The sequence below is a fragment of the Ochotona curzoniae genome, unplaced genomic scaffold, assembly GCF_017591425.1.
Source record: "Ochotona curzoniae isolate NIBS_2020 unplaced genomic scaffold, NIBS_Ocur_1.0 scaffold_4701, whole genome shotgun sequence".
In the NCBI taxonomy this organism is placed as follows: domain Eukaryota; kingdom Metazoa; phylum Chordata; class Mammalia; order Lagomorpha; family Ochotonidae; genus Ochotona; species Ochotona curzoniae.
The window spans coordinates 9,561,459-9,574,301 of NW_024467122.1; the positions used below are offsets into that span (position 1 = coordinate 9,561,459).

At 49.3% G+C, this 12,843-nt stretch overlaps 1 protein-coding gene across 1 annotated transcript in view; it reads left to right on the forward strand.

Moving 5' to 3' along the window:
• LOC121149348 overlaps window positions 1-12,296 on the forward strand; it is a 34,275-nt gene extending 21,979 nt beyond the window's left edge. Inside the window, exon 6 of the mRNA XM_040969909.1 lies at window positions 11,554-12,296. Within this exon, the coding sequence (XP_040825843.1) occupies window positions 11,554-11,796 (243 nt within the window). The 3' untranslated portion in view covers window positions 11,797-12,296. The remainder of the gene's footprint in view (window positions 1-11,553) is intronic.
• Window positions 12,297-12,843: the final 547 nt, after the last annotated feature.

Below are 12,843 nucleotides of genomic sequence, written 5' to 3' on the forward strand. Positions count from 1 at the left end.
TGGGTTTCACATTTCTTTCCTTAATGTGGGACTATTTGCACATATTTGGTGATGTTTCCTGGGTATGGACCCAAGTCTAAACATGAAATTTATCTGTTTTGCTTCTGCCTTATACAGACATCAGTTCCTGAAGTTAGGTCTGTGCAGCAGTGTTAATAATGTTGTGTATAAGGTGGAGTTTTGTGGTGTAGAATTTTCCACTTGTGGCATCACAGGGGTCCTCAAATATTTCAGATTTTGGATTTCAACTTTTCGGATGAGGGATGCTCTCGGCTTATACTAAGGAGAAGGTCAGGGCGTGAGGGGCAATCACAATAAATAGAAAATAGAAGAGAGACAAATGCTGGCGGCGAGGCCTGTAGGCTGACCAGGGGGCCCTCTTGAATATGTGTAGTTAAGGATCTGAGAAGGGTGAGTTAGTATAGCTTTGGGAAGGAATTTCCAGAGAGAATTCAGATGCTAGGTCCTGAGATGGTGGTCCCTGGTGTGGCCAGGACAGTGAGAGGCCCTGGCACTGAAGCAGAGGGGGAAGGGAGTGGAGCCTGAGCAGAGTGAAGCATGCAGGGAAAGGGACCTTCAGGGAGCTCTAGCTGAGGGTGACTGGCCACCAGATGCTCCACACAATGAGGAGGGGAGGGGTGGAGACAGGAGCAACCAGCCACAGTGGGCTTGGAAGGGAGGTGATATTGTCCTGGGCCAGGGTGACAGTGGCTGCAGGTGACATGTACACGCTGGCTGGACCTGTTGGTTGGGGTGTGGCAGAAGGGGGAGGAGGGGATGCCCCTGAGCTTTGGGTCTGAGCAGCCGGAGGCATGGAGGGGAAGGAGGGGCTGTGTGGCTTGCCGTCGCAGTGGCGGTGGGGTAGCAGGAATCAAGGATGCTGCCAGGGCTGGCACCCCATCCTCTGGACGTGCAGGTCTGTGCTGGATCTGAGGTCTGGAGTAGGGAGAAGGGGCCACCTTGGCATGCAGGGCTGTGTAGAGCTCTTCCCTGGGAAGATGCCCACTTGACAAACTGAGGTGTAGCCAGGTAAGGCCTGGGCTCTGCCTGCGTGGTCTCCAGCTTCCCTCTGCCAGGCCGGCCTGGCTTCCTCACAGCACCATGGCTGAGTTGCCAGGGGGCAGTGTCCCAAGGGAGAGCCAGGCAGAAACAGTCTGGCCATTTGTGACCTGGACCTGCTGACCTTTAGCTCAGGGTGGCAAGCCAGCCTGGGCTGCAGGGAGGGAGACACACCACACTGCCAGAGGGTTCTGTGCTCATGTCCTTGGCTGGGGAGGGGGGTTGCATCCAGGTTGTGCCACAGGCAGGAATTGCACTGGGTGGTGCCCAAAGGTATGTAGGGATACAGAGTTTCAGCTCCAACTTCCAGCTGTTCCTCCACCCAGCCTCCTGATGCTGGGAGGATCCTGTGTTTGCTGTGGGAGGAGACCCCCTTCAGGGGACCCCTGCCAGCCTGGAGGATGAGGGTTGCATGAGGAGAGGAAGCTTGTTTGCAGCTTTCTGTCTGGGGCTGTGTGGGTAGAGGGGCCAAGTCACCGTGCTGGGGACACGTGGGAGGCCGTGGCCACAAGCTGAGGTCCTCCGTTGCTCTTGGTTGACAAAGGCCTGGAAGGGAATCCCAGGCAGGGGAGGAGCAATGGGTTTACAGCATGACTGTCAGGAAATCCCCCAGGCATGCCCTTCTGGAGCAGTGCTCAGGGCATGCCTCCCCGCTCACAGGCACTGTGCCCAGGGCGGCACGTGTCCCTCCACTGGCGATGGAGAAGAGCTGTCTCCAGCAGTGGCCACCATTTCCGGCTGTCACCAGATATGGGCTTCTTAAGCTCATTAGTCTGCAATCCTCTCCCCACCTCCAGGTCGAGGAGACTGGTCTGGTTCCACCATGAGCCTCATCAAAATATGCCAGACCAAAACGTGGGGGAAAGCACTTTCTGGGATGTGGCAAGGTGTTTCATTTCTTCACCAGCAGCCTTGTCAGCCTCACTCGCTCCATCAGATGCCCGCCCTGTTCCAGGAGCCAGCAGGGCGAGATGGAGGACAGGAAGCAGGGGCAGTTACGCAGAGTCCCTGGGAAACAATGCTGCCTTCTCTTTGCTATTCTGCTGCTTGCTCTCCAACTGGCTCAGCCCCGCGGCCTTTCTCCAATCCCACAACGTCTTAGTCCAGTTTTAGTCACCGGTTATGGCCCTGAATCAATTTGGAGCAAGATCTTTGGCTCTGGCCAGAGTAATACTGTGGCCAAAAATGACACCAAGACTGGATGTTCTAGTAACTAATCAGGCATAATGGCCTCATCATTCCGGTCTCCACCCTGGCGGGCTCAGAGTGTAAAGAGGTGGCATGTGCTGGCACTAGCAACCCTGCCAGAGTGGTTCCTTTTGTTAGTTATGGGAATCTGGATTTTGTACTTGGCATCTGGACCTATTCTGACCAATGGGGAATGGGCAGCAATGACATGAACCACTGCCAACCCAGGAAGTGACTTGAAGAGGAGTGGGTGAGTTCATCATGTCTCCTTCTCCTCCTGCAGGATGGAAGGTAGATGTGATGGCTGGAGCTGCAGCTGTCATAGTGCAACGTGAGGTGGTCTTGGGGATGTAAGTTCAGGTAGTCACGCACAGGAAGGTGGGGGACCTGAATCCCAGACAAGCTGCAGCCTTGAAAACAGATGTGAGCTTCCTGTCTTGCGCCCTGAGCCAACTACTGCTTTGTTTAAGCTGAGTGGGTGAGGGTTTCTGTATAACCTGTAGCCAAAGAGAATTCATCACTGGCAGAGAGGTTCCATTCAGCCCTGTTTCTGTTCCAGAGTTTGCCAGTGGTCCTGTGTGTCCTTGGTGGCCTTACGCTGAGCTAAGGCAATGCATTTGCGAGATGTCGCTGTCCTTATCGAGGAAGGTGACCTCTGCACACAGATGTGCCATGGGTCTGGGATATGCAGACTGGAGTATTGCTCCAGCTTTGGGGTGCAGAGGGCAGCCTGGGAACTTCTTTCCTTATTTTTTTTTTCTCCCAGAACTGGAACATATCCATGGGTTTTATTTGTTCATTTTAAGATTTTTATTTATTTGGAACACAGTTACAGAGAGGGGAGGAGAAACAGAATCTTCCACCTTCTGATTTACTCCCAAAAAGGGATTGGCCAAGCCAAAGCCAGGAGCCAGAAACTTCTTCTGGGCCTTGCGTGTGGGTGCAGGCGCAGAAGCACTTAGGCCATCTTCTGCTTTCTCAGGTGCTCAGGCAGGGAGCTGGACCAAGAGCAAAGCAGCAGGAACTTGAGCCGGTCCTCACATGGGATGCTGGTGTTGTGAGCTGCTGTTTAGCTTGCCATGCCACAATGCCATTGTCTCATGTTCTTTTATTTATACAAAAAAAGTTTCTTTGCAGATGTAATTTAAGAGCTCCACTGAACACTGGGATCTGTCTCTGGCATGCCTCTGCCTCTTGCTCCATCCCACGCCCCCGCCGCCTCCCCCCACCTCGGGACTCAGCCTGGGGACACCTGACATGTGGGACATGAGGCCACTCTTGGGGCTGCAGCATCACTATTCAGAAAACAGACCACATGTGGGCCCTTGGTTCACCCTGGGCAAAGGAGGTAATGGGAAAACAGGTGCCCTCCCACACAGCAAGCAGACAGGAAAACACAGCAGAAAAAGGGGAAGGAAGAAAAACAAGATCAAAACTGAAAGGAAAACAAAGTTCAAAAGTTTTATGTGAGGGTAGCAGATGGGGGAGGGGCAGTCACAGGCAAATGCGATGAGTAGGGTGTGATGGGAGCATGTTCCGGCTTCATTCCTGGGTCATGGCACCCCTTTCTGCCTCCACTTCTGAGTGGGGGTCCCATTGAGCAGCAGGCTGAGAGTCCACAGTTAGCAGTCAGAAGGAGCCCAGCAATGTCCCTTTCGGGTCTGTAGAGCTGCAAGTGCACTGTTGGCTTGCCCCTCGTCCACCAGGCCTCATATGATGGAGCATCAGTGTTACATTCGCACTAGGAAAGGAATAAAGATAGGGTGTGCTCTAGATGGTATGTGTATGACTATTGGGAGGTGATGGGGTCCTGAGGGACCCTGGAAAGCTCCCTCTCCCCATCCATCATGTAAGCTAAACAGGAAGGGAGCTCGGAGCAGACATGGGGCCTGCTGGAGCCTTTTGCACATCCAGGTTCCAGAAGCATGGGGAATGCTTTTCTCATGTTCCTTAGCCACTTGGTCTGTGGTGCTGCGTTGCAGTAGTCAGACATGAAGGAGACATCTTGCCAAGAAATGCACTGAGCCTGGGAGGAGGTTGGTATCTGTGAGAGCAAAGTTCTCACTGGTTTGGCCGTTTTTATGGAGACGAGGGACCTGGCACCCACTGGGGAAGGCTTCCAGTTACTCTGAGTCACAGCATGATGCATTGCTCAAGCTGGGCTTCCCAGGAAGGGGAGAGGCCTGCTAAGTAAACAGGTCCAGAAACCACAAAGAAAACCGTTGCCAACTGCATGTGTGTACACCAGTCTTGTCTTGTGTGTGTGTGTAAACAGGCATCCACAGGAAACAATCACTGTGGGACCAGAGGACCAGGCAGAACAGGAGTAACCACTGTCCTCGGGAGAAACAGATTGTGAAGGCAGCAGAGGGAACCGAACAGTCGTGGTTAACATCTCAGATGTTGGAAGAGCTGCTGCACGCAATGAAACACAACAGAAATCCAGGGAAAGGAACAAGGAAGGAGCGAGAGAAAAAGCTCCATTAAAAAAACATCAAGAGGAGGATCGAAAAATACACTCCAAGAAGACACAAAAGTAAAGACTATGGGGGGGCAGTCGAGAGCTGCGAAGCCCCAGATATGTCTAACAGGGGTTTAGAAAGGATGAGCAGCAGCGACAGAAGCAGGGTGGACATGTTGGTCCCCATCGCTGCTATGACAAAGTTAACAAAGTTAGTGGCGTAAGCAAATATGAGTTTATCACACGTGCCAGCGAGTGTCAGCATCGTGGTAATCACTTGATATGCTAGCATGCTGGTTTGTCATCTGTATAAGCATGTTTGTTAGGTTTTGGGTGTCTATGCTTTAGAAAAATAATTGCGGGTATGGTTGATACCTTATAATATTTTCCCCTTAAAAATAGTAGAAGATGGGCTTCCAGTTGGCATTTTCACTCAGCATTTTTGATTTTCAGGAACTTATTACTTACAAAATTTTTCCTTAAAATAGTAGAAAATTGGTGATGCTAATAAAACAGTGGCTTTATGTAAAATATATGAGAAGTTTCAATAATTGTGACTGTATTAAGTAACCCAACTAACTGGCAAAGGTGATGAAATACAGTACAGTTTTCAAAAATCGATAAATATCCCACTTTCCATTTAACAAGGCACCACACAGCAAACATTCAGGGATGTGGAAAGTGTGGAAATAAAAGGACTACAAGGATCTCTTGGCAAAGGACAGTCCACCTGCATAGGAGGAGAATGGAAGAATTTACTACTAAATAACCCAAAGTTTGAAGAATTATAATAAAAAAACTGAAGGTAATCATAATGAGATGGTCCCCACACTACCAGACTTGGCTGGAAGCAGATGAAGATGTCCGTTTGGGGAAGATAAAGGCTGAAAAACACATGAGCTAGATACCTATTAAAGGGTGGGTTAATATCTTTTTCTAGTGAAAAAGAATAGTAAATTAAATCTAAAGAGAGAATAACAAAGACATGAGAGTGACAAGAGCAGAAGTGAAAAACAAACAAGTACAAGAGAGCAACCAAATGGAAACTTGCTTCTATGCTGAGAGAAATGCAAAGCGAACACCCCTCTTAGCAGGGCTTGTGGCGAAACAGAGCAACGAGTAAGTGGTGAGTGAAGGGGCTGTGACTGCTGACCCCACAGGTGACATGGACGCACAGGAAATTTCAAGCAATGTATGGCTAAATATGTGACAAATATTAATCAACGCAATATGCAACAAGAAATATTCCCAAGGAAATCTAATCAGGAAGCAAAATTCTTTTTATAAAGAACAACAAATTCTCCCAAACATTTAGGAAAGCAATAATAATACGTCTTCCACAAATTGCTCATGGTACATTTCCCAAGACATTTTATGAGTCCAGAATAACAATGCGTAAAAATGTTACAGAAGCAATGCAAAAATACAATTTATAGGACAATGATGCTAAGAACAAGGATGTGAAAACCATAAATAAAAACCCAGCAATGTGAAAAGAAAGGCATAGTATGCAATTAGTTGGATTTACTCCAAGAATGCAAGGATTAACATTAGAAAACACTTGGGTTTACTCCAAGAATGCAAGGATTAACATTAAAAAATAAAAATGTTTTCTTATGTGAGCATTAAATTATATACAATTGTACATTACGTAAGATTATATAGTACATAAGATTACATCATGCATAAGATGAAAAGGAAAATAATAAACCCATTCAAGTGATATTACAAAATAACAGTTTTAAAAAGATTTAAAAATCTACTTGAACAAAATTGCAGAGAAAGGAAGAGTGAGAAAGAGAAAGAGCTTCCGTCTGCTGGTTCGCTCTTCAAATGACTGCACGGCTGGAACTGTGCCAGGCTAAAACTGGGGGTCCGGAACCCCATTTGGCTCTCTCACATCAGGTAGGGACCAAAGCACTTGAGCTATCTTCTGCTACTTTCCCAGGATCATAAAGAAAACATCTGGGACTCAAACTGGCACTCATATGAGGTGTCTACTTCAAACGATGGCTTCACCCACTATGCCACAACATGGACCTTCAGAAGCATTTGATGTCCTAAGTTAATATCTCCTTACAATAAAACTTTTAATCACAGTAGAAGTAAAGGAAAACATGCTTAGACTAATAAAACGTTTTTACAGAGGATCAACGATCAACATATCGACGGTGATAAGAGGAACGTGTCGCCTTTGGGACTGAGATGACAATGAGCTGTGAAACTCCACAAGAGGGTGGAACGGCACACAGGACGAGAATGACACAGGCCAAATGGTTGCACACGTAAGAAAAAAGTACAGAAAGCATTATAAACGTTTACGGAAGTGCTGCTCAAGTTTGACTATCCATAAAACGAGTGAGGAAAATGAAGTTCTGAGCTCCAGCAGCAAGGTGGATGAGGAGGAACCGCAGGCTTGGTGCTGTCAAGCACATAGTCAGACATCATCTAGGCGGACTCCCCATACCAGTCACTGCAGCGCAGCACAGCTCAATGCCCTGAACTGCAACACTGAAGCAGATCAAAAAACTTCACTTATTTCCAACTGAGATATCTCTTTCTCCAAGACAGGGATGCCCCGTGCAACCCAAAATAAATCCTCAACCTGTAGCGCCTCCCCAGGGATGGAAAGAGACATGGAACACAGTCCAGCCTTTCAGCTCTTCCGGAGCCTGCCGGAGACCAGTATCTGCCTGACTTGGAGAGTGGACCCAACTGGCGCGTTTTGGATGCCTGGGCTCCGCGGATGACAAGTCACAGCTCAAGATCTCTCAAGGTCAGAGAACCAGCGGCGCTACCGGAGGGAGCAAGAAATCACGAGATTTTGAAGAAGAAAATGACAAAAAAAAAAACTCTGTGAAATGAAGCATACAGTACTGAGAAGAAATCTTCCCTGGAGATGTTTTTAGAGCCCCTGGGCTTTTGACAGGGGCTTGATGACAAAAATCTTCCCTGAAGGTGTGCTTTTTTTTTAATTTAAAATTCAAGAAAGAAAAAAAAAAGGCACTTGAGGAAACAGAGGAACAAGACAAAAACCTCAGGAATGGACCCTAAAGAAACCACGATCAACGGAAGAAGAATTCAGATTAACTGTCGGAAAGAAGCTCAATGTCCTGCAATAGGACACAGACGGACCATAAGGCGGAATCATGAAACTGATCCCTGAGAAGAACGCGGCTATGAGAGATAGGAGCCACAAAAGGCACAGGAGGAGTACCTACCAGAACATCCTTCATGAAGACTCTGAGGTCGGAGACAGGTCATTTCAGGGTCTGTGCTGTGGCACAGCTGGTTAAACCTTGCAGTGTTGACATCCCACGTGGACCTTGGGTCAAGTTCTGGCTACTCCACTTCCAATCCAGTTCCCTATTAATATGCCTGGAAGAGCATCAGAGAACTCCCCAAGAGCTGGGCCCTCTGCATGCATGTGGAAACCTGTAGAAGCTCCTAGCTTAGGTCTGCCCCAGCCTCAGCTGCTGAGGCTATTTGGGGAGTGAACCACTGAATGGAAAATCTCTCCACCAACTCTTCCCCTTCTCCCCCAAGAACTCTGCCTTTCAAATAAAGATATGTATTTCTAAAGACAGGTCATTTGAAATTATCAAATCAGAAAACAAAGAGAAAAAAGAACCGAGAAAAATAAAGAAAACCTAAAGAGCTTAGGGGAAATCATTAAGAGATCAATACATGTGTTATTGATCACAGAGGGAGAAAAGGGAGAGGAAAGAGTGCTTATCTGAACAGTTATTATTCTTGAAAAAATAATAGTCAATAACCCTCCAAATTTAAGGAAAAAGGTGGACATCTGGGTTCAGGCTCCATGGATCCCAACTGGGGTAAACTTAAGGAGGCTGTACTGAGATGCTAGTCAAACACCCAAATCAGGAGAAGCAACTCATCACATACAAGGGAATTCCAATAACATCATCAGCTGCTATTTCAGCAGAAACATTACAGACCAGAAGGGGATGTGATGTTATAGACAAAGGCTGAAGTAAGTGAAAGTTGAGGGTGTTCAGTACTACTGAGCCTACGGTGGACAGTATGCCAAGGCCTTCTTAGCTACAGGTCCACAGGCATATCTCACTGTGCATCAGAGCCTCTGCCGTGGCCTGAATGTATGAGTTCCCCCCTTCCCCCCGTGTTGAAACTGTACCCCCCACCGGGTGATGTGTTTGAGATGGGTGATGGGTTTCTGAGAGTAGATGTCCCCCACCCTGCCTTGCGTGATAACCAACCTCATGAGAAAACATGTGTTTGCTTCCTCTTTCTTTTTCCTCCAAGTGAGGACACAGAGAGAAGACAGCTGCCCAAAACCTCAGAAAGGACTGCTGCCCTCCAATCTCTGACTTCCTGGTGCCAGCACTAGGAGAAATAAATGTTTGCTGCTTATGCAACTCAATCTGGGGCATTTTCTTTCTTTTTTTTTTTTTTTAATTTTCTTTTTTGATAATTTTTACGCAGTTAATTACGGTGTGAAGGATCGAGGGCTAGAGGAAAGTGGGTGAAACCATTGATTTCACATTCTCTTTTTTCCTTTCTGTATCTGGGGAAAGAGGGGAGATAAGGGGAGAAGCCACACCCAGTCTCCCAACCATCCCAGGGTCCCCGATGTGGGACTCACTTTGAGGGTCCTGCTCAAGTGTTTTTGATAGTTCAACAGGTCTGGATTGCTGTCCATCCCACCACTCCAGTCACGATGAAATCTCTCCAGAATACACTGACTGACATAGTCCACCTTAAGAGTCTCTGTTTGCCCAGATATTCACTGCCAATGCTTGGCTAGGATAGTTGATCAGTTTGTTCTGTCTTCTGTCCTCTGTTATGGTACCAGGTGTCCTCTGCAGGCTCCAGTGTACTGCCATACCCTCCATGTGTATTTGGATATGCTGTCCACTGCTCTGTGTAAGCCACTGAAGAGGTCCAGCCCAGCTCTGTTACATGCACTCCACAGTCAGACCATTGGGCCGTCAATCCTTTCCATGATTGAGGTTCTGAGCCTAGCAGTTCAATTATGGAGGAATTGCCAAAGAAATCTCATCTGAGGTGATCCTAGACCTGATTCTTGTGTGTGTTTGCCAATACAGGATCTGGCACAGTCTGTCACCCAAATCAACCTATGCATACATTGTTAGTTGCAATTACTGGGTCAGTTCTGTCTGTAGACCTGTCTCCTACACAAACTAATGGGTGTTAGAGTCCGGCCCAATCCTGCCCACCACATACTTGGCCTTCACACAAACCAGTGAGAGCTGCAGCCTAGTTAGAACAACCTGCAATAATCCCCACCAGGCCTACCCACCGCCCAGTTCACATGCTTGCCAATATGTAGAGCAGATTGGTCTGGTCTGTCCCATATCCCATTCAGCTTTTGCATGGGCACCGAAGTCCAGTGCATCCCAGACTCAGTCCACACCCATGCCAATGGACACTGCAGCCATTTCCACACCAGGCCGCAGCCCCTACTCTGGCCCTCAAGCTCACCAATGGGAACCTGGGGCATGTCCATTACAGCAGTTCCAGTTAAGACTGAATGGCAGTAGCAGAAATGTCTGTCAATAGTAACAGGGATAAAAAAGATGCATATTCATATAATAAGATTTTATACTGCAGCAAAAATGAATTTCAGGGGCCAGTACCGTTAAGGCTCTGATTGCACTGCTGACATCTCATATAGGCTCTGGTTTCAGTTGGGGCTGCTCCAGTTCAGCTCCCTGCGAATGACCTGGGAAGGCAGTGGAGAATGACTCGATTCCTTGGGCCCTTGTATCTATACTGGAAACCCAAAAGAAGCTCCTGGCTCCTGGTTTTGCACCAATACAAGTCCAGACCTTGGAGTCATTTGGGGAATGAACCAGCAAATGGAAGATCTCTCTTTCTCCTTCTCTCTCTGTAACTCTACCTTTCAAATAAAAATAAATACAACTTAAAAAAAAAAGTAAATCAGAGATACACATGGCAGCAGGGTGAATGGTTGAAGGCATAATTTTGAGAAAAAGGAGATGGATCGGGAACTATGCATACACCACAGGACTCCAGACAGACCTTTGGCCTGACGACACTTGTTGACTCCCATCAACTCTAGAGTAGGAAGTGTTGATTGCAACTGCTGAGATGGCAGAGATCTGGGGAGTCTAGCAGGAGGCAGTTACTTGAGTGTTCGCTTTCAAATAGCTTGCTGAGCGCGTTGCTGATGTTTAGACACTTCTGGTTGTTCATTTCGTAAGCAGGAGGAAGCCGAGAAACTAGAGCAAGGGTAAAACCTTCCATGTGGCTGTTCTCAAAAGGGAAGGCCCAGCAGAGAGGAGCTGTGTTCCCCAGTTGGCCCCATCCCCCGCCCCCAGGGAGGAGCTGGGGGGCTCCTTCCTGGCCACCTGTCTTGACTCTGTTTTCCCAGCTCTGCCACATCTCTGCCCCTCCCTGACAGCTTCCACCGCAGCCTGCAGGGGGCCTGCCGCGCTGCATCTCATTGCGGGTCACCTGCTCCTGCTTCTGTTGCGGGCTGCTCATGTTTGCAGGATGCTAGATGCACTTGGGACGTAGGAGATTTTTGCATTCTTGTAAAGATTCTGGAGCTTTTACCCTGAGAGGCAATGAAGTCACTTAGAAGTTGTCTGATCTTGTCAGGTCTTGCCTTTAGGACTTGCTCAGTGCGGTACTGCTTAGCCCCAGCCTAGGTCTGGGTTGGCTGCTGACTATGCTGCCCAGTGCCTGGTGAATAGGGGTTGTCCAGTCTGGTCGACACTGCCTGCTGTTGGCACTGTCCCAACAACCCTGGCTGCTTTGCTCCCCAGGCCTTTCCGCTCCTTTCCCCTCCGTGCTGACGTCCACTTTTTCCTTGCCAGGGTCCCCTGTCTTGGCGCAGCGAACACGGCTCTCCGCCATCCACTTCCTGTTTCCCTGGGGACCCTGTCCTTCCTCATCTGACATCCTGTTCTCGTATCTTGGCTGGCTGTGCTGTTTGCTTCAAGCAGGAAAGCAAATCTGGTCCCTGTGACCCCAGTCTGGTGAGAAAGGGAGGCAACAAGGGCTGGTGGGAGGCAGGAGCAGTGACAGGACAAGGGGGAACCGGCCACATGTGTCCTTGAGTGACCAGGGGCGGGGTCAGGGGTATAGGTGGAAAGGCCCTGATAAGCACTGCCTATTCGCCAAGGAGAGATGCTCTGGTCACAGAGCAGGTTGCAGAGGTAGAATGCCAAGCCCGTGGACCAGCCGCCTCTTAATGGAAGAACCCAGAGTGCAGACAACACCCACCCATGTGGCTCTGCAGCTTGAACCCAGGTCAGGCTCACGTCTCTGCGGTGATGGCCCAGGTTCATTGAGCTGACACTTTGGGCTTCCATCCCCTTGGACCTGCAGGCCATCCACGCAGAAGCCTGCTGATGGCCAGGCTTCCTGAGTTGCCAAGCCTTACAGTACCGGACATGGGACATCGCTCCGTGAACACGCATGTCTGTGAGACCTGTGTCCTGGGACCATGAAGAAGGCCTCTGCCCATTGTGCCCACAATGCAAGGGCCTAGAATGGCAGCCTTTTCTTTCCCCCTCCCTGATCACTGGGAGAGGGAGAGGCTCCCAGCTCCCTGCTCTTGCCCTGTTCGGGACCCAGGCTCCGGGCTCTGTGGGTGAGGGTACTCAGTGCCATTTGGCTGAAGCTCACTGCCCACCTGGGCGCTCAACATCTTCATCTTCATTCCACAGACAGCAGCATGGGGCTCAGGGAGGCAGAGTGACTGGCTGAGCTCCCAGAGCTGCGTGCAAACTTCCGGGTCAGCAACGGCCAGGGAGACAGACTTTCCGTTTGGAGAATCTGGGAAAAGGAAGACAGGAGGGGGACAGCAGACAGAGAGGCAGGGCAGAGAGCAGCAGCAGAGACAGAGGGAAGAGCCCATGGGGGTTGGGGCTGGGGCTGGGACAGGGGAAGGACAGCAAAGAGCTAGGTCCTGCCGGAGCAACCCTGGTTGCAGAGGCCTGGGCCCTAAGCCAGCCCTGCCAGGAAGGCGAGACTGGCTGGGACCACCAGAATCACAGGCTCCTCCCTGCACTCAGCGCCACAGGCCTCCCTGCTGGGACCACAGCCTGCCACTCCCCAGGCATTGTCTCCCGCGGCAGCCACCTCGGCTCTCTGTCTAGACA